Raw genomic sequence first — 22,214 nt, forward strand, 5'->3', positions numbered from 1 at the left:
GTTCATCTCCGTCATCTGTGATTAACAAGACAACCAGAAAAGGATTCCAGTGAAGAATATCAAAGGATTAAGAGAAGGTAAATCTTCCTTGGTGACACTTTTTAACAGATAACTAATACCCTTTGTATTACATAATAAGCCTAGCTATATATCTTTATGGAGTCATATGTTTTAATCAGAGATATAATGCATAGTATGTAATGGAGAAAAGCACAGTATTTTACAATGTCATTAAATAAAGATGCGTGAGCATTATCATTCATATTGCTTAATTACAATTAATATATGATCGTGATTTATCTAAGTTCATAGTCAACCTACTGTTATCAATGCAGTAAAATGCCATAAGCTACACAGATAATATTGTTTACCCCACATGTTGTGGTGTGTGTGTGTGTGTGTGTGTTTGTGTGTGTGTGTGTGTGTGTGTATAAAAGCCTTTGAATGGATTTATTTTTGAAGTCATTCTGTGGTGAAGATCAAGGACTTCATCATGAAGAGAACGACAAATGGAAGTTTTCTCTTTCTTTTGCTGTTCCCTTTCTATTGGACTTTTAGTCATGGAGAAGAGTTGCAGGACTTCATGATTTTAGAAGGCCCTTTAACCAACCATGTTGTAAAGGAATTGAAAAGAAGCTCTTTGTCCAGTCAGATATCGCCACCAGGAGCTGCAGGTGCAGGTGATGTCTTTGATTGCAGAGAGAGTCTCCCAACACAATCCCAAGACTACTTTCAGTACTTGCAGGACAGAGGGGTGACACATTATAAAGTTCCCCTTCCCTGGATAAATATCCTCCCTACTGGTGATCCCAGCCAACCCCATGAAGACACGGTGACCTGCTACAGGACCCTTATGAAGCTTTTGACTCAGTCAGGCATTAAACCTTTGATTGAGCTCCACCATTCTGCACTCCCTGAAAACCTCAGGATCAGATATGGAAGCTGGGAAAACCCAGATGTCGGGCAACTCTTTAAGGACTATGCAGATTTTGTTTTTACCAAGTTTGCAGATCTGGCTGACACTTATATCACATTTAGTTCTGTACATGAGCTCAAAGACTTAGTGCAAATTCAACATGTTCTCCATATTCATTCAGATGTGTATACACTCTACCATAATATGTTTAAAGGTAAGTTATAAAAATCATAATATCTATCTTTTTCTAATTTCATGATTGTTTATCTGAAATAGGGGCGGGTGTAGTGGTTAGCACTGTTGCTTCACAGCAAGAAGGTCCGGGTTCGAGCCCCGTGGCCGGTGAGGGCCTTTCTGTGTGGAGTTTGCATGTTCTCTCCGTGTCCGCGTGGGTTTCCTCCGGGTGCTCCGGTTTCCCCCACAGTCCAAAGACATGCAGGTTAGGTTAACTGGTGACTCTAAATTGACCATAGGTGTGAATGTGAGTGTGAATGGTTGTCTGTGTCTATGTGTCAGCCCTGTGATGACCTGGCGACTTGTCCAGGGTGTACCCCGCCTTTCGCCCGTAGTCAGCTGGGATAGGCTCCAGCTTGCCTGCGACCCTGTAGAAGGATAAAGCGGCTAGAGATGATGAGATGAGATGAGATAAAAAAGTAATTATTAGAAGAAAACTTTCCTGAGCCCTGTGATGACCTGGCGACTTGTCCAGGGTGTACCCCGCCTTTCGCCCGTAGTCAGCTGGGATAGGCTCCAGCTTGCCTGCGACCCTGTAGAAGGATAAAGCGGCTAGAGATAATGAGATGAGATGAGATGAAACTTTCCTGAGTTAAAACATACATGGTGCAGCATCATGAAAAATATTGGTGAACAGATGCTTTTTCATGGTGACTCATCACTGACATGGCATTTAGCAGACATGCTTTTCCAGAGCAATGTACCGGTACAACAAACCTGGGGAGCAGTTGGGGGTTAGGTACCATGCTCAAGGGCTCTTCAGCCATTCCTGCTGGTCCAGGGAATCAAACCAGCAATCTTTTGGTCCCAGAGCTGCTTCTTTAAACACTGAGCCATGGCTTACCCATGCTTGAATGAAAAGTTATTATTTTGTAATTTGCATAATTATATTTTGTTAATAATCGCTTCATGAGCACATTAATTCAGACAGTGAATGCCTTAATTAGCATTGTTTGCATCATACTAAGATTATGTGGAATTAATATTATTCAGATTTTGTTTTATTTATAAAATTTTTTTACAATGTCTTTTATTTTGCAAATATTTGAAGGAGCACTTTTCACCTTAATGCTCAAATTAATTATTTATTTTTTATGTTAAAGTGAATTTTATCAGAATATTATTGCTATAATCCTATACCATGTTATATCTGATGTGTGTCATATTCCATGACAAGCATAAGAAATATGCTGATTTGACTGTTTTCAGGAGTCCATGTGTCCATTGGAATGAGAGAAAGTGATATCACCAGTATTTACCACATAGCTCCGATGGACATGGTAAGATTTTGGAATGTAATTTATCAACAATCAGTATGTTCAATGGATAAACTTTCATCAGAATTGCTTTGCTGTCTCTTATTTAGAAAAATATCGACTTCTTGTCTGTGCGCATGGAATATAACTGCAAATCCACAGGAAGTCTGAGAGAAGCTTTAACACGTATGCAGGTAATTTATCCACTGTGTGGAAGCAAGCAAAGGATTACAAAAATACAAAAAAAACCTTTAAATTGAATTTGATATTGAACAACACACCACTACATGTTTAATGACATCTAGTTTAAACAGTGTTTTTCTAAGATACTCAATTGGTTTGCATGATTGTGGGGAAAAACCTTCACTGTTTTTGATGACAACCGTAACTTCAACCAGTTTTTAATGATTTGCAAACTTCTAATTTAATAGCTAGTTTAGTTAATCAAACCATTCGGAGCATCTCTATATGGCAATGATTAGGTTTACACTAAAATTTAAACATTCTGTTATACCTCTTCTAATAAAGAGGGACTATGTGAAACACCTGGTACCACCTTGTGTCAAGACTAAATACCTTCCACCAAAGGCAGGTAAAGATTTTGCAATAAAAAGACTTTGCATTATTGTTATACAGCTATCTTTCACTTGACATACCATGCACTGTTCATTGCTGATTTGGCTAAATTAGTTGGATTTCCACTGATCTGCACCTCACAACATATCCCATAGTTGGGTTATCCCATAGTTATGTTAAAAAGCCTTCGCACTGAGCATCTCAAAGATGTTGAAATGGCACGCTCAGCTGACAGACTTTTACCCTGGCTCTGCAAGCATCCATGTCCCATCAACAAAAAGTCTAGAAAAAAGTTTGAAATGTCTCACTTAGTGTTTTTTTTACCTTCCAAGGAGAGGCATTCCAATTCAGAGTTTTGCACTTTGACCTTTGCTTAGCGCTACAAGGGTTTTCAAGCTACTGGATGAGGTGCAATCAAAAGGTTCTGAGACTGTTCCTGTTGTGAACCAAGGGAGTGAGGCAAGGTAATGCTCATGCAGTTGGAGTGAGCTGTAACTCTCGTGAGTCAGTATGTCATGTGACATTGCGCTGTCAACATCAGGACCTGTGTTATGCGTGTTTTTGTGATAACTAATGTGTGCATTTGTGCAATGCACAAGGTTTTGCATTATCATCATTTGGCCATTCCGGTCGAGATGCCCTGAGCAACCTCACTCCACACCCTCCGGTCTATCATTGCATTAGCAAGATCCGCCCTGTCAATTCCCAAATCTCTTGCAATCACATCTGGGAATGTCATTTTCTTTGAATGGACAGGGCCACTTGGTTTCCATAAAAGGAAGGATTGAATGATCTCACCCTTTGCTTGTTGGCAGTGACCGGTGAATTGGAGACGGCGCTTTGTCAGCTTCTGGGAGATCGGGGAAAGTTTGCCATATATCTGCTCACATGTGGTGTGCTCTGACCAATGTTTTGGACACATCGAAGTAGATTAGTGTATGTCCCATCTAGCCACTGTTGTTGACACATTGTTAGTGTCCACATCTCAGATCCATAAAGCAGGATTGGTTCAATCAACATTTCAAACAGATAGAGCTTCTTCTTGTTAGTGAGGCTAGAGTTCATATCTTGTTGAGCTTGTTAACTAATGCCTTACAAGATTTCATGTCCTTTTGGGAATCAATAACGTATGACCCAAGGTATTTGAAGTCATCGACTTGCTTGATACTTGCACCGGAGAGTGATTGTAGCTCATGAGGGTTTGAGGTTGTGGAGATGTACTCTGTTTTGCTTTCATTGCAGTATAGACCCACTAGTCTTGCTGCCTTCTCAAGCGACTGTAAAGGTGATTCTGCATTCATGACAAGCTTTGATATTTGAGCAAGGTCATCTGCAAAGTCAAGATCTGTAAGATACCATGCTGGATGCCTCTGGCTTCGTCTAGGATGGAGCTTTGTTGTTGATACTATCTAGTGAGAGGCGAAGTTTTTGCGATTGGCAATGGAGAACCTTGAAATGCTCCAGCAAACCTATGATAATGAAGCAATGAGCCAGGTGAGAGGTTTTGAGTAGCATTCACTGTTCAAGAGGGGCAGGAAGTCACTGGAGGATGATGTTCTGTCCCTCTTGACATGCGAATGCTACTCAAAACTTCTCACCACTCATAATAATGCTTGCTGGATCTACAGGCTTTCAAAAGTTGGTTGTGAGTCTATGGCTGGATCCCAAATGTTGAAAATCAAAATGTCCTTGTCTCAGGGAAAGGAGCTTAAAAACTGGTTTGCTTCATACACAGAGCATTCCAAACAAAAGGAGCCTGGTTGGGAGTGTTACCTTATTATCTGGGGGAGAGAGAGAGAGAGAGAGAGAGAGAGAGAGAGAGAGAGAGAGAGACATTCCTTGCAGCCTGGGGAGCAGTGTGGCTCCTCTGTTAGGTCAGAACCCATTGACCAGCTGGAATTGGGGGCAGTCCATCTTGTCCTCAAGTTCTTCTTGCTGGTTCTGAGACATCACCATAAACATTAGTGCAGCCCTAGTTTCAGTGGCTCCCTTCACTATGCACAGAATCTCTTCAGATGGACACATCCAGAACTGGCCCTGGCCCATGACTGCTCACAGTATTTCTTATCCTGCACAGGATTCAGCAACTAGGCTATGGGGTCCTACATATTGCCAAAATATGGCCAGCAAGACCTAAGTCCTAATTATGGCTTCCAGTTGTTATCAGAACACACTGGCAGCTTTTTTCCCCACACAGCCCCAAATAGAGAATGAGATTTGGAACACTTGGGCCCCACTCACACCTGCCATTTATATGCTTCCTGGGTGATTGGATCTCAAGGAAGCAAAGACATAGCTGTTCACACCTGGCATTTTAATCATGTGGTCTGCTCATGAAACTTATAAATTAATGAGAGATGAGATAAATAAAGCTCTGAAAAGCAGCTTCTTTCATCTCTGCTGTTATAGCATCTGCTTTATCCATTAGCCTAATGGCAGAAAGCTCTGCTGTTCAGTATGATTTCCAAACAGTCTCACAATGATTACAAAGTTTCTGGCTCGGGCAAAGTCAATTCATTGGTCCTTCCTTCCTGTCTGGGATGCATCAACATGTGGTCACGTTCATACTAAAAATGTGATGTGGCTATATCCATCCCAGACCACCACCAAATGTGGTTTGAATGATCAGATCACAGTGCTTCTCTGAGACACGCTCAACCCCGTTCTTGCCTGTACTTAGTCCTGTCCACTTGTGAGCCGATCACCCACGATGTATGTTAATGCGGGGTGTAAATGGGACCTCAGTCAGCTTACCTGGGCCTTCAGGTCGAATCACCAACTGAAGAATCATCTCGTTCTCAGACCTGTTATGTTTTATGAAGGAAAGACATGGGGGGGTCCCTTGTCCAAGAATCACCATGGTGTATAGATGGGCTGGATGCCTAACGTCTAATATGATACAGCGCCCTCCACAATTATTGGCACCCCTCGTTAATATATGTTCTTAGGCTTCTAATAAATTCTTTTTTTTTTTAATAATATAGGACAACAATGCAAAAAAAAAAGAGAAAAATCCAACCTTTAATTCAAGTGCATTTATTCAGTGGGAAAAAAATCCCACATTAAGAAATAATTATTTTACATGAAATCATGTAAGCCACAATTATTGGCACCCCTGATGTTAATACTTTGTACAACTCCCTTTTGCCAACAAGACAGCACTTAATATTCACCTATAACATTTCACAAGATGGGGGAATACAGAGAGAGGGATATTCAACCATTCTTCTTTGCACAATCTCTCTAAATCATCCAGAGTCCTGGGTCCTCTCCTATGCACTCTCCTCTTCAGCTCACCCTACAGGTTTTCAATTGGGTTGAGGTCTGGGGACTGATATGGCCATGGGAGGAGCTTGATTTTGTGTCTGGTGAACCATTTTTGTGTAGATTTGGCCACATGTTTAGGGTCATTATCTTGCTGAAAGACGTAGTGACAGCCCATCTTCTGCTTTCGGGCAGAGGCCACCAGAGTTTGATTTAAAATGTCCTGGTATTTCAAAGAGTTCATGATGCCATGCACCCCAACAAGGTTCCTTTGGGGCTTTTGGAAGAGAAACAGGCCCACAGCATCACCGATCCTCCCCCATACTTCACAGTGGGCATGAGGTGCTTTTCCGCATACTCATCTTTTGTGATGTATGAGAGTGTTTGTTGCCAAAAAGCTCTATCTTGGTCTCATCTGACCAAAGCACACAGTCCCAGTTGAAGTTCCAGTACCGCTTAGCAAACTCCAGACATTTAAGTTTATGCTTGTAAGTGAGAAAAGGCTTTTTCCGTGCATGCCTCCCAAACAGCTTGTTGGCATATAGATAGCACCTGATGGTTGTTATGGAGACTTTGTGACCCCAAGATGCTACTCTTTGATGCAATTCTCTAACAGTGAGCTTTGGAGAACTTTTTACTTCTCTTACCATCCTCCTCACTGTGTGTGGTGGCAAGATAAACTTGTCCAGGCTTGTTTGCCACTGTTCCAGTTGTTTTAAACTTCTTGATGATTCTTCTGACTGTAGATAGGGGCAGGTGTAGGCGAGCGGCTATTTTCTTGTAGCCATTGCCTGACTTATGAAGGTCGACACACATCTGCCTTACTTGAATGGTGTGTTCTCTTGTCTTTCCCATGTTGAAGAGTGGATAAGAGAAATAGGCCTCTGTGTCACATCATATTTATACCCCAGGGAAACAGGATGTGATGAATTACTAATTAAAGGTTCCTAGACACTCTGATGAACTTTATCAACTACAGTAGAAATGACAGAAATGCTTCAATTACATTACATTTCTAGGAATTGTTATGGGTGCCAATAATTGTGGAACAGGTGATTTTATGAAAAATAATTATTTCTTAGTCAGGGATTTTAAAATTTTTTTTTTTATTCACTTGAGTTAAGGGTTACATTTTTCTACAATTTTCAGTGTGAGATTATGCTTCTGCAATTTTAAGGCTTTTAACACATCTTAACTGGGGTGCCAATAATTGTGGAGGGTGCTGTATCTCTTCCTCATGGGCCTTATTTAGAGTTGTGCTGTTTGAGGAAGCTTGCGCTGCTTTGACTTGAGCATCACCATGCACTTTCTCCACATGTACATTTGAGTGTGGTGGCTATCTTTGAGCACCTTTGAGGGTTATCTGAATGTGCAATTCCTCTTGACAGTGTTCACATTATACAGTACAGGTGTTTCACACTGCCCCTGGCAGATAACCACAAGGATGACAAGGATTCCTTGTTATTTGAAAAATGTTACAAGTCCTAAATATGTGACAGCCAGTATTTGTATGTAGTGGAAGTTCATTATGTCTGACTGTTTAAGTATTTTTAAGTTCGTTTCTTAGACAAGGATTTTAAGATCGTTACCTTGTTGACAGTTTCAGCGTGAATCTTCCGCCTTCCTCAGAACTGTCACCAGATGTCAGGTGGTGACGTGCCTTATCAGCTGATGTTACTACCTGTCAAATCGGACAGGACGTTCATGCCTCCGTAATGTAACATCAGCTGATAAGGCACGTCACCACCTGACATCTGGTGACAGTTCTGAGGAAGGTGGAAGATTCACGCTGAAACTGTCAACAAGGTAGCGATCTTAAAATCCTTGTCTAGCCAGTATTTGTATTTGAATTTGTGTCCAAGAATGTTATACATAATAGTGTTATATATGGTATACTGTATAGCACTGCTTAACTATTGTTTTGTTCAGTTGTTAAATAAATGAATTGTATGGTTTCAGGAAATCACTGGTCAACAAAACATTCTCATGTATCAGATGACCATAAAGCAATGTGCTGACAGCAGTTTTCAACCTCTCAGTAGTGTCCTTGAAGGTAATAGTCCCTGCATGTTTTATGTAATCATTCTTATAGCAGTCACGAGATCATGTCCCCATTACATATCATTTATATCTTATAAGTGATGAGGGTTCAGATTACTTATCTAGCAGCTCTTCCAAAGGTCTCTGGCTTTATAACATTTATCACCTTGCGTGAGGTGATTTGGGGTGGCACGGTGGTACAGTGGTTAGCACTGTCACCTTAAAGCAAAAAGGTTCTGGGATCGAACCTTATGGCCATCCGGGGGCCTTTCTGTGTTGAGTTTGCATGTTCTCCCCATGGGTTTCCTCTGAGTGCTCCAGTTTCCTCCCACAGTCCAAAGACATGCGGATTAGGTCAACTGGCTACTCTAAATTGTGCATAGGTGTGAATGCGAGTGTGAACAGTTGATCATCTCTGTAATGGCCCTGCGATAGATTGGCAACTTGCCCAGCGTGTACCCCACCTCTTACCCACAGTCAGCTGGAGAAAGATTGGCTCCAGCTTCCTGTGCGACCCTGATGGATACGTGGTATTGAAATACATTTTCAAAAGACGACATGACTTTTGAAAATGTCTATGATGCCATTGTAGGTTAAAAATACAGAGATGAGGGAGGGGGCAATATTCTGAGAAAAAACCCCTCAGAATTTCTGAGATTAAAGTTGGAAATTTATGAGGAAAAAATCAGATATTCTCTGAGATTATAAAGTCATAAATTTCTGAGAAAAAAAAACTCAGAAATTTCAAGATTAAAAAGTCACAAATTCATGAGAAAAATACTGATAAATTCCAAGATTAAAAAAAAAAACCCACAAATTACAAGACTAAAAACCTGGAAAAATAGTGGGGCTTTTTTGTCAAGGAATCAGATTGCTTCACTTTGCAACGTTGGACCAACATCATCACACCAAAGACGCCACGGCTGAGCCAAGAGTTATAGGAAATACAGTCTTTCCTCTTCAGTCACACAATATAAAAGAATAAAGTGCTAAGAGATTTAACTGCATTTCCCAGAATGCATTGCAGCCGGGAAGCACGTGATTGAATGTTGCACTTCATGGATATGACAGGAGATGAGTCTATAAACCACGTTTGTTTATCCGTGTCCTTTTTTAGTCTTAGCTGTTTAGAAATGTATAGTTATTGTGCAAGTGCGTGAATTCTTCTCATCTGCCCAAATCTCCATTACTTTGAAACAGCTGAGACGAGTGTTCTAGGATATACAGTCGTTCCTCCTCAATTACGCAATATAAAAGAATAAAGTGCTAATAGATTTTTTCCCTACTACATTTCCCAGAATGCACTGCAGCCAGGAAGCTTGAGAGTTGCTGCTGTTGTTGTTTTCCTGGTAAATTTGTGACTTCTTATTCTTGGGATTTCTGGCTGCATCTGAATTCTCAGTATGTACAAATATATACCCATATGTTATAGGGACACAAGTGTTTTACTGGGAAATACATCACTCATATTTTTCATACGAGCTACATCCAGGACATGGCAATCCAAAACCGTGACATAAATCTCTATATGTCACTTGTGAGGAAATCGATGAATTGTTTTAATAAATTTGGGTACTTTTTGTTTGTGAATGTGTATATAGCTATCATAAAAAGAACATCACACGTTGGCTTGAAGATATGCAGTTTATCTTGTGTCGAAAAACTCACATTTTTTATCCGAAATACATCGCGGAACTGAGTGACATATTTCCCGATATTTCACTCTGATGACGTCACTCCCAGTGTTTTCCAGCTGACTAGACATGCGTTGTCAAAATGGCAAACTGGATCAAAATTAAAATGCTTTTGATTAACTTGCTGGTTTTTTGGGGTTTTTTTTGGATGTGTCCATATAATATGAAGAACATTACATGGTGGCGTGAAGATATGAAGTTTATCTTCTCATGTTGAAAATATTTCCAATCCTTTGCTTTGTTCACTCCGTGAATATATTCACCACTTGAAGATAAACTTCATATCTTCGTGCAACCATGTACTATCCTCTATGTATGCCACCAAATCATTTTTTTTTCTGCAATGACAGAAATGTTTAAAGATTCCTGATACATTTAAACACCGCTGCACCAAAAGGGCTATTGAAAACCAAATTTGGACAGATATTCTTTCTATTTTTCCTGGGGAAATTCTTCTTCTTTGGTTATTCAGAGGCTCCAGCTGAATTATGGGACAGCGTAGTGTAGCATAGTGTGGTATGTTTGCATGCATGATGTAGTAGATCATCTAGGTACTGCTGAACTACTATTAAATGCCTACTTAGTATTCATACCTACTGCTCTTTACGTATGAATAGTATGGAAATATGCAAACTCAGATGCAAGCTCAGACTTTTGAATCTTGGAATTTCTGAGTTATTTCCTCAGAATTTCCAAGATTTTCTCGCAAATTTATCATTTTAATCTCGGAAATACGTATATGTTATTTACCAGCTGGGAGGTCCGTATGGTGAAATACCGTGACCGAGGTCTTGAAAGTACTGAGCGAGGCCCTCTGGGCCGAGGTCAGTATTCAAGGCCGAGGTCACGGTATTTCACCATACGGACCGACCTTAAGCTAGTAAATAATATATTTATTTTTTTATTTACCAAATTCTAACAGAAAATGAGAGTGCCCGAAAGGGAAAACCAAGGCGAACTGCCATTTTGAATCCTCATTCACAGCTGTAATGCAAATGGCTTCCTCCTCGGTATACAAGTGCACTTCCATGGCAGGAAAAAAACTACATTTTGCCGCCTATGTAGTCCCCTATTTATACAAATGGGAATCATTCAGGATTCAGCCATGTTTTTGCTCGGCGTTAGCAACAGTTAGAGGTTTTTAGCTTTCTCCTGAAATGTTTTCTTTTATTTCTTCTTCCTCAGGGTAGTAAAACTCGCTTTCGCTGTGAACGCTGTCGTTATCGCTATCCATGCTGTAAAATTAATGCTATTCTCCTGAGAAATGCTGGCAAAAATTTATAAGATTTTTGATAATCTTATAAATAAATCTTATTAAAAAAAAGATAAATGGTGACAAAAAATGCTACTATGTTTGTTGTTGTTGTGAATGAGTGAGTCGCCAGAGGTCTGTAACTGGGGTCTGTAACTGGGGTCCGTACCATAGGATACGGACCCGCTCGCCAGCCAATCAGAGCGCAGGATTCGGACCGCGAAAAAAAATAAAGCTCATTGCATGAGCAAAAACATGGCTGAATCCTGAATGACTCAATTTTGTATAAATAGGGGACTACATAGGCGGCAAAATGTAGTTTTTTTCCTGCCATGGAAGTGCACTTGTATACCGAGGAGAAAGCAATTTGCATTACAGCCGTGAATGAGGATTCAAAATGGCGGCTCGGCTCGGTTTTCCCTTTCGGGCGCTCTCGTTTTCTGTTAGAATTTGGTAAAGAAAAAAATAAATATATTATTTACCAGCTTAAGGTCGGTCTGTATGGTGAAATACCGTGACCTCGGCCTCGCTCAGTACTTTCAAGACTTCGGTCACAGTATTTCACAATACGGACCGATCTTAAAGGTGGGGTATGAGATTTTTTTCAGGAGTATTTTTTACCATATTGCTTGAAAAGCTCCTCACACCCATGTTGCAAGCAGTACAATAGAAGGTTTGACCCAAAAACGAAATATTTTAATCCAGTCTACAGTGTAAAATAAAGGAAAAACGCCATCCAATCATATCGAGGTACCACCTCAAAATGATTGGATACTGACACGTCAATCAGACTGAAGCCCGCGAGCAGCCCGGCCCTTGTGTGTGTGTGAGAGAGCGAGCAGAGTGTCACACAGAGCGCAGGATTTTCTCAGTGTGCTCCCTCCAAACAACGGGGATTTACACGAAAACAGAAGGAGATATTCACAAAATTCTTTCACAGTGAGTGCCACAAGGATCTCCTGAACACACTGATGTAATTTTTTTGTCTGTAGTTTAATAAATGAGGTCACTAGAGCGAGTTAAAAATGAGTGACTTTTCTGCCAAGTTTATAATGGCAGTCTATGTGGCTGCGCGCCTGTCCTCACCTCACTTTCAGGCTTCTCATTCAAAAACTGTAAGTCCTATCGTGTAGGTAGACACATTGTGTGAATCAGGACAAGTGTGGCTACTACTTTTGAGAAAATTGTGTGTGGAGTGAAAATTGGGGCTGAAAACACAGTTTAAATGAGAAAGTTTGAGCTATCTTTCCAAGCTCTCTACACTCTGCTCCACTGGTGTGTAACGCAATAGACACCCGTTATAAAAGCTGATTTTCTCAGGCTTTATAAGGGGGAGGAGGGGTGGAGACACGGGGTTTGGGAGCATGGCGAGGGCGTGCGTGCTTCTTTTCAAAATATGGCTTGCGGGAACCGTTATTCCAAAATCTCATACCCCACCTTTAAGCTGGTAAATAGCATATATATATATATATATATATATATATATATATATATATATATATATATATATATATATATTTCTCAGAATATTACCCCCCACATCAGCTCCATTTTCTTTACCTACAATGGCTCTAATACACTGGTAGATGTATGTGAGAGAGACCTTAACAAATGTTTCAATTTTTCAGTTTTAAGATACCCAGAGTTTCACATTGTGGGGTGCGATATTACTGACCTGTTTGGAGAGCACAGTGAGAGATATACAAGGTAAATATAGAAAAATAAATTTACAAAAGTGACAATTCACTGTCAACTTCTGACTTTGAGACCATACATAATTGATCAATCAGTATAAGAAACAAGTATGTTTGCAACACATTCCATTGCTTATATGTACCCCTAACTGTACATTTACATTGCACAGTTTGCAGAGTGATGACCAAAAGACTGTCAGCAAGGAGAGAAGTATATCTGCATTTTCTTACCAAAAGGTGTGGGAGAAATTCAAAACTCAGAGTACATCTGAGAGGGATCTTTTCCTTAATGACTCATTTCCAACTGGATTTCAATGGGCAATCTCCACTGAGTCATTCAAGGTAGAAGGTGGCTGGTCTGAAGATGGAAAAGGGGAGACTATCTGGGACCGTTTTGGACATGATTACCAAGTCTTTGATAACCAGACTGCTGATCTTGCATGTGACAGCTACCACAAGGTGGACTACGATGTGTACCTGCTTCGGGGCATGCTCTCTTCTCATTATCAGTTCTCTATTTCTTGGGCCCGAATTTTCCCCACAGGTCAAAAAGAAAGCTTACTTGAAAAAGGAGCCTTGTATTATGACAAGTTGATTGACACACTGCTTCATTCAGGTATAGAGCCTACAGTCACCTTACATCACTGGGACCTGCCACAAGCCCTGCAAGACCATGGAGGCTGGACCAATGAGTCAATTGTGGTGGCATTCAAAGACTTTGCTGATTTCTGCTTCTCCAGATATGGGGACCGAGTGAAGACCTGGAACACCTTCAGCAGTCCCTGGATGGTTAGCAACTCTGGGTATGGCACAGGCGAACATCCTCCATCTATCAAAGACCCAATTGTTGCTTCTTACCAGGTAGGTTTGACAATCTGTCAGAACAAAAGCTGTTGTTGAAAACATTTTAAAAGGAGAGCATATCAAGACCTGTTTGTTCTTTTCAGGCAACACACAACATGATAAAATCTCATGCAGAGGCCTGGCATGTCTACAATGATACATACCGGATGAAGCAGGGTGGAAGAGTGGGCATTGCTCTCAACTCAGACTGGGCTGAACCAAACAATTCTGCCAGTGTTCAGGATGTAGAGGCTGCAGAGCGCTACCTGAACTTCATGCTAGGATGGTTTGCTCACCCTATCTTTATAGATGGAGACTATCCAGTGTTGCTCAGGAATCAGATTGATAAGAAGAAAGCTGAATGTGGTAAGGAGGTGGCCAGGCTCCCTGTCTTTACAGGACCTGAGAAAGAGAGGATTAAAGGTACAGCTGATTTTTTTGGGCTAAATCACCACACTTCTCGCCTTGTCAGTGAAAGCAGAGGTAGTTGTATCCCTGGACCAGATAGCACTGGGGACTTTCAGACTCATATTGATCCAAATTGGCCCACCACAGCATCAAGCCAAATTCAGTCTGTGCCATGGGGTCTTCGCCGTTTACTGAACTATATTGCTACAGAATATACATCAGTCACCAAAGTACCCATTTACATCACTGGAAATGGAATGCCAACCGAGTACAAGAGGGATTTGCTCAATGACACACAGCGTATAGACTTCCTTCAGGCATACATCAATGAGGCCTTGAAAGGTAATTATTAAGCTCACTACAATGGGACAATTGAGTAAGCATTAAGCAAAAAATGAGGATTTTCTTGATTTTATTATCGTTGTACCAAAACCTTTGTCACAAAATTTAGTTTAAGATAATGAAATGTTTTAGCATGTTCCAGACAATTTTACTATTGAATAATCACTTGGTAGTGAAGGTGTGTTTTTTTTAGTAAGCTGTATGTTCAACTATGTGCACTTATTTTAAGCAACCTGAACTAATTTCTTGAATTTGTCAATACAGCTATCCACTTTGACAGTGTTATGGTGCAAAGGTTCACTGTACAGTCACTAATGGATGGATTTGAGGGTCCTCAAGGCTATAGCCAAAGATTTGGACTCCATTTTGTGAACTTTGAGGATCCCGATCGACCCAGAACCCCAAAAGCTTCAGCTTACTACTTATCCCAGTTGATTAGAATAAATGGCTTTAAGGAAATGAGTGCAAAGCCTTTTAAACAAATCACTGGTAAAGGAACTGAACGTTCAGGGCACCCTAGCTTGCCACCATCTGAAGTTCCTTCAAAATCAAAAGTTGTTTGGGAGAAGTTTTCACATCAGTCCAGATTTCAGAAGAAGCTTTATTACTATGGGACATTTCCAGAAGGATTCCAATGGGGTGTTTCATCCTCAGCCTATCAAATTGAAGGTGGCTGGAATGCTGACGGGAAGGGGCCTAGTATATGGGACAATTTCACCCACAAACCTAATAACATTCTAAACAATGACAATGGTGATGTGGCCTGTGACAGTTATAATAAAATAGAGGAAGATCTGTACATGTTGAGAGCCCTGAAAATAAAGACTTATCGGTTCTCTTTATCCTGGCCTAGGATATTTCCAAGTGGTTATAGAGATTCCTTAAACAAAAAGGGAGTTGACTATTACAACCAATTAATAAATGGTTTAATTGCATATAATATCACACCAATGGTGACACTCTATCACTGGGATCTTCCACAAGCTCTTCAAGACATCAATGGCTGGGACAATGTCACTATGATTGATATATTTAATGACTATTGTGACTTCTGCTATGAAACATTTGGAGACAGGGTGAAGTTTTGGATGACCTTCAACCAACCCCATACAATTGCCTGGTTCGGCTATGGATTGGGAGCATTCCCCCCCAGTATCAAGAAACCTGCAGATGCCCCTTATAGGATAGCACATAACCTTTTAAAGGCTCATGCTAGAGCATACCACACATATGATGCAAAATACCGGAAAACACAACATGGTCTGGTTTCCATTAGTTTGAATGCTGACTGGATTGAACCTCTAGATGTAAATGCACCTCGAGAGGTGTTGGCTGCTGACCGAGCTCTCCAATTCCAGCTTGGATGGTTTGCTCATCCCATCTTTAAAAATGGAGACTATCCTGATGCCATGAAGTGGCATGTGGGTAACAAGAGTGAGATTCAAGGCTTATCTGAATCCAGGTTGCCATCTTTTACTGAGCAGGAGAAAACTTATATCCAAGGCACAGCTGATGTCTTTTGCATTAACGCTTACACAAGCAAAGTGGCATATCATGTGACTTCTAGACTTTCCCCTCAGTCATATGAGTATGATCGGGACCTTGCTCTAGATGATGTGTCAGGCTCTCAAAACACTGCAATAAAAGAGTTAAAAGCAGCAGCTTGGGGACTGAGAAGACTTCTTAACTGGATAAAGGAAGAGTATGGTGACCCAGAAATTTACATAAATGAGAATGGAGTGGCTACAGATACTAAAACAATGGTTGATGACACAGAAAGAATATTTTTCCTCAAGACTTACATTGATGAGGCTCTTAAAGGTGTGGTAATATTGCAATTTATATAAATAATGCATATCTATTGATACGTGAAAGTAAGTGATATTCAACAAACAATTAATTAGATTTTTAACCCTTTGGTGACTGACCCCTTGAAAATGGTTCCTCCAGGAACTATGACTTTTCAGTTGTCAAGACAACAGAAGAACTAAAATACAAAAACAGAAAGATACGTCACAATGCTCTTGTGCACAAAACAAAATGCTCTTGTATTTTAGTTTTTCCGTTGTCTTGACGACTGAAACGTCATCGTTCCTGGAGGAACCATGTTCAAGGGGTCAGTCACCAAAGGGTTAAACCTTGACATTGTCTTTTATTAGCACACAACTTGGATGGAGTGCGACTTAAGGGTTATACAGCTTGGTCTCTAATGGACTCTTTTGAGTGGCTTAATGGTTACACTGTTGGCTTTGGGCTTCACCATGTGGATTTTCAAGACCCAGAGAGGCCAAGGACTCCGAAACGCAGTGCTCATTATTATTATCAAGTCATGAGAGACAATGGTTTTCCACTACCAAATGAAGAAAAGCCACTGTATGGCCATTTCCGTGAAGGATTTGCATGGAGTGTAGCTACTGCATCTTATCAGGTAACCTGGTATCACAGTATTGTATAGTACAGGGGTGGGCAATTATTTTTTCCATGGGGCCACATGAGAAACAGAAAATTTTGTGGAGGGCCGGACCAAAAGGCTGAACTAAATTCTGCATAATATTAATTGTATTTCTTTATATAAAACAATAAATAACATTGTTTTTACAAGCTGCTAAGACTGGTAAGAGTATGGAAAAAAACGAGGTCGCCTTACAAAAAATTTCATTTATTCAATCAAATTTCCCAAAACAATGGTTAACAAAATGTGAACGTTTGTAACATATTTTTTTCAGTCACATTCACCCCAAAACACAATAAAGACATCACAATATTGTCTTTCTACTCCAAATATCAAACAAGATACATCATATTATAATAATGATGCCCACATTTGTAGTCTAATCACCTCATTTGGTGTTTTTCAGTTTTTTATTTGTTCAGTGAGAGAAATCTAGTCTCTGTTGGTCTTTACCGAGTGCATCAAAGTCAGATTAAATGTCTGAGGTGGAGAAGTGAAGCACAGCTGACAGATGATCATCAGTCGATTCGGTGTAGGTATCAGATTGGCTCAGGCGCCTGCTGGTGACGTCACAATATGTGATTGGCTGGACCGTTTGAAGGATGACGTACAAGTTTGTGGTTGGTCTGGACAAATTACGGAAGTAGTTATCGCGGGATTAGGTTTCGGGGGATTTCATGTCATGTTCATGTCGCGCGCATTGCGTTTTTGTTGAACACAACTTCAAAATAAAAGCAATGCACATTCAGTCCATGCATGGGGTAAAATTAGAAAATACATTTATTTTGGAATTTCTAATTAACCTTACGCGGGCCGGTCAGAATGAACTAAAGGGCCGCATGCGGCCCGCGGGCCGTAAAATGCCCAGGTCTGGTATAGTAGATAAGGCTATACTCACTTTATGTCCAGTTTTATATTTTATAATTTTGTATAGAATATGTTTGTTTTTATTATTCTGTACACTCTTGTTTGCACATTCTAGTCTTCTTTCTGGATTGCTGCTGTAATCTGTGAATTTCCTACTGGGAGTAATAAAGTTGTCTGTCTGTCTGTCTCTGTCTATCTGTCTCGATGCATGTTTTCTGACTTATTAAACCTCTTCATTTTCTTCATTCTGTTCTCAATTCTTAGATTGAGGGAGGCTGGAGAGCAGATGGAAAAGGTTTGAGTATCTGGGATAAATTTGCACACACAGCTCTTAAAGTGGGAAATGATGATACTGGGGACATTGCCTGTGACAGCTACAATAAAATTACTGAGGATGTTGAAGCACTTAAAAGACTCAAAGTCAACCACTACCGTTTCTCCATATCATGGCCAAGAATTCTGCCTGATGGAACTACTAAAAAAATTAATATGGCAGGATTGAATTATTACCACCGACTGGTGGATGCACTTTTGGCGGTCAACATAAAGCCTCAGGTGAATAAAACCTTAATCTGTTTTAAACTTTTGAATATTATTATTCCTAATGTAAAGTATGAACATTTGCACTTCTGGTTAAATGTTTTATTTTAAAGGTTGGGGGGAGGGGGAATGTGGTCTAAAAGATTTGCTCCATGTATAACTTTCCATTTTTCTATACTAACAGATCACATTGTATCACTGGGACCTTCCTCAAGCTTTGCAGGATGTTGGAGGGTGGGAGAATGATACCATTGTTGAAAGGTTCAGGGACTATGCCGATGTTGTCTACAGTAATTTAGGAGACAAAGTAAAGTTTTGGATCACAATTAACGAACCCTATAATGTTGCAAATATTGGGCATGGTTACGGCACTGCTGCACCAGGTAAAGTATCATTAAAAGTTTGTATTATGAATTAAATTAAAAGCTTGCTGTGCCTTTTAATACAAACCACAGGTTTACCTTGTCTGCATATGCAAAGTGTAGTTTCAGGACAGAATGAAACACAAATAATGTTTGGAAATATTTTGTTTTTTATTTCAACAGCTGTTATTTAAATCTGTTTTTAGAGAATGTTCAGAGTGATTTCCAAGTTCGCACTGCAATGCTACACTGTTATACAAGTGACAAGTGACAGTAACACTTTGGTTTGACTGTAAGCAGAGCTGCTTGTTCTTTGTTTAGGTATAAGTTTTCGGCCTGGCACAGCACCTTATATAGTGGCTCACAACCTCCTTAAGGCCCATGCTGAAGCTTGGCATCTGTACAATGACAAGTACAGAGCCAAACAAGGTGGCATTGTTGGTATCACCATCAACTCAGACTGGGCACAGCCTAGAAACCCATACAAACAAGAGGATTATGATGCAGCCATGCGTGTTGTGGCGGTAAGGCTTACAAAGAAGTATTTTAAACAGTGACTCACTTCTGTGAAACTGTACTGCTGAGTTGTCACAGTTATGATCCATTTCTCATTGTTGAATGTAGTTCCAGATTGGCTGGTTCGCTCATCCTGTATTTAATGGCGATTACAATGAGGTGATGAAGACTAGAATTCGAGAGAGAAGTTTGGCTGCTGGACTGTCCAAATCACGGTAAAACACATTTCAGTCAAATTATTGAGACAGTTATTTGATAGCCAACAGGTACATAGACAGACAAAGCTTAAACATAATGTATCTCAACATTTGTCCATAAAGCCTTCCAGAATTTACCCCAGAAGAGGTGAAAAGGATAAAAGGCACCTATGATTACTTTGGGTTCAATCATTATACCACTGTGCTGGCTTTTAACTTGGATTACAAGAACCTTCAACACTATGATGCAGACAGGTAACAGGCTAATCACATGCATGATATGGCTAATACATAGTATCCTCTAGTCATAATCCCAGATCCTCCAGCCATAATCTCCTTGCTACTCCCCGCACCAGAGACTCTATCCTGGGTGGCAAGTCCTTCAGCGCCATGGCCCCCAAGCTCTGGAATTCCCTCTCTCAACCCCTCCATGACTGCTCTTCCCTTCCTTTCTTCAAATCTCATCTCAAAACCTTTCTGTTTCATGAACACTTCTCCTTCTCCACCACTGCATAAACTTACCACTCTTTAGCAACTTTTTTTTGTGTGTGTTCTGTTTTCTTTGACCTATGTAAAGCGACCTTGAGTTTGAGAAAGGCACTATATAAATGTAACTTATTAGTAGTATGTGGACTCCTGACCATCACACTCATATGTGGGCCTTCATTGAACTGTTGCTACAAAGTTGGAAGCACTCAATTGTCTAGAATGTTTTTGCATGCTGTAGTATTAAGATTTTCCTCCACTGGGACTAAGGGATCGAGTTGAAACATGTTCCAGCATGACAGTACCTCTGTGCACAAAGCAAGGGCCATGAAGACATGGCTCAAAGCTCTGACCTCAACCCCACTGAATACTATCCATCCATTATCCGTAACCGCTTATCCTGTGCAGGGTTGCGGGCAAACTGGAGCCTAGCCCAGCTGACTATGGGTGAGAGGCGGGGTACACCCTGGACAAGTTGCCAGATCGTCGCAGGGCTGACACAAAGACAAACAACCATTCACCTACGGTCAATTTAGAGCCACTAATTAGCCTAACCTGCATCTCTTTGGACTGTGGGGGAAAACGGAGCACCTGAAGGAAACCCACGCAGACATGGGGAGAACATGCAAACTCCACACAGAAAGGCCCCCGTCGGCCACTGGGCTCGAACCCAGAACCTTCTTGCTGTGAGGCGACAGTGCTAACCACTACGCTACTGTGCCGGCCCCTACTGAATACCTTTGAGATGAATTGGAACACAGTGTGTACCAGGCCTCCTCGCCCAACATCGGTGCCTGGTCTCACGAATGCTCTTCTGGATGAATCAAGAAAATCCCCACAGCCACTTTCTAAAATCTAGTGAAAAGCCTTGCCAAGAGATTGAAGCCTGTTATAGCAGCAAATTGGGTACAAAATTTGGACTCGGATGTTCAACAAGCACATATTGGTCACGGTCAGGTGTTAACATGCATTTAGCCATATAATGTATTTTAAAAACAAAGACCAAGTTTTAACAATTTTTTCACTTCCACTTTCAATTATTAAGGGGGGCGGGAACTATCCATGACCGCTCATGGCTGGATTCCGGATCAAGCTGGTTGAAAATGACCCCAGCTGGATTCAGAATAATTTTGAACTTCATCAAGGAACAGTATGGAAACCCTCCTATTTACATTACTGAGAATGGCGTTTCTGAAAGAGGAGACATGGACCTGAATGACATTCACCGAATCTACTACTATGAAAACTACATTAATCAGGCTTTGAAAGGTACAACCAGCGATACGTTCTTTTATGTGCATGAGTCAAGCTGCATGTTTATCTATTATCTACATACTGTTTGTGTTATCTTTTTATTGATAAGATGTTAATCTGGGGTGAACTGAATTAAATATTAAACACAGTGTTTTGTCACGAGGGTGTGATATTGCATTTTAATTTCACCTTTATCTCTCTAGCTTATTTGCTGGATGGAGTAGATATCCGTGGTTATACAGCCTGGACTTTAATGGACAATCTGGAGTGGGCCACTGGTTTTGCTGAGAAATTTGGCTTATTTTACGTGAATCGCTCAGACCCATCCCTGCCACGTATAGCCAAGAAATCTGCCACACACTATGCCACCATTATCAATTGCAATGGCTTCCCAGATCCTTCAGCGGGACCGCATGAATGTCAAAACCTTGGATTTGAAGGTGATCACAAATGACCAAAATGCAATTTGAAAATTAAGTTTACAAAATTCAGCAACTATATTATACTAACACCATTATACTTGTCACTCTTACCACAGGAACCAGCTCACCCCCCACACTTTCCCCATCTCCAGAGCAGCCCACAAGGGTGAAATTTCTTGGTTTAGAGGTATCTGCTCCAAATGCTGAGGTGGCCCTATATGTCCTTCTCAGTCTCACCCTCATAGGTGTGATCGCAGCTGCTTTCATGACCTACCGATTCATTAAGTCAAAAAAACAAACAAAAGAGTCCATGCAAGAACAGATAAGCCTTCAGAAGAAATTTTGATAACACTCTTATCTGTTTCTAGGGTTGTTTCCATGGTAACTTTGGTGCAATTTCCAAGTCTAGTAAAGCTGGTTTATAAATGTGTATATCCCAGAAAAATGTACTGTGAGGATTTTTCTTGCCAAGTGATAAATTGTTGCATTTCTTTATATTAGTATTCATTCTTTGCTTTTACTTGCAATGTAACTTAGTGATTAAAACTTATTTGCTTACAGATAATAAAAAAAATGTGAAAAGTGTAAAAGTGACTTTT

General features: G+C 40.5%; 1 protein-coding gene across 1 annotated transcript; it reads left to right on the plus strand.

Annotated features, from left to right (window-relative positions):
* The first annotated feature begins 493 nt into the window (after positions 1–493).
* Positions 494–21,961, plus strand: LOC132891353 (lactase/phlorizin hydrolase-like). Its single transcript, XM_060928866.1, has 17 exons — positions 494–1,130; positions 2,363–2,430; positions 2,517–2,600; positions 8,206–8,299; positions 12,861–12,939; positions 13,097–13,787; positions 13,874–14,519; positions 14,784–16,340; positions 16,679–16,947; positions 18,103–18,393; positions 18,563–18,761; positions 19,062–19,264; positions 19,365–19,471; positions 19,577–19,708; positions 20,985–21,208; positions 21,397–21,633; positions 21,732–21,961. The coding sequence occupies exons 1-17, from the start codon at positions 494–496 to the stop codon at positions 21,959–21,961; spliced, it is 5,748 nt and encodes a 1,915-aa protein (XP_060784849.1).
* The last annotated feature ends 253 nt before the right edge of the window (positions 21,962–22,214 follow it).

Source organism: Neoarius graeffei, chromosome 9 (genome assembly GCF_027579695.1).
Source record: "Neoarius graeffei isolate fNeoGra1 chromosome 9, fNeoGra1.pri, whole genome shotgun sequence".
NCBI classification, from domain to species: Eukaryota; Metazoa; Chordata; class Actinopteri; order Siluriformes; family Ariidae; genus Neoarius; species Neoarius graeffei.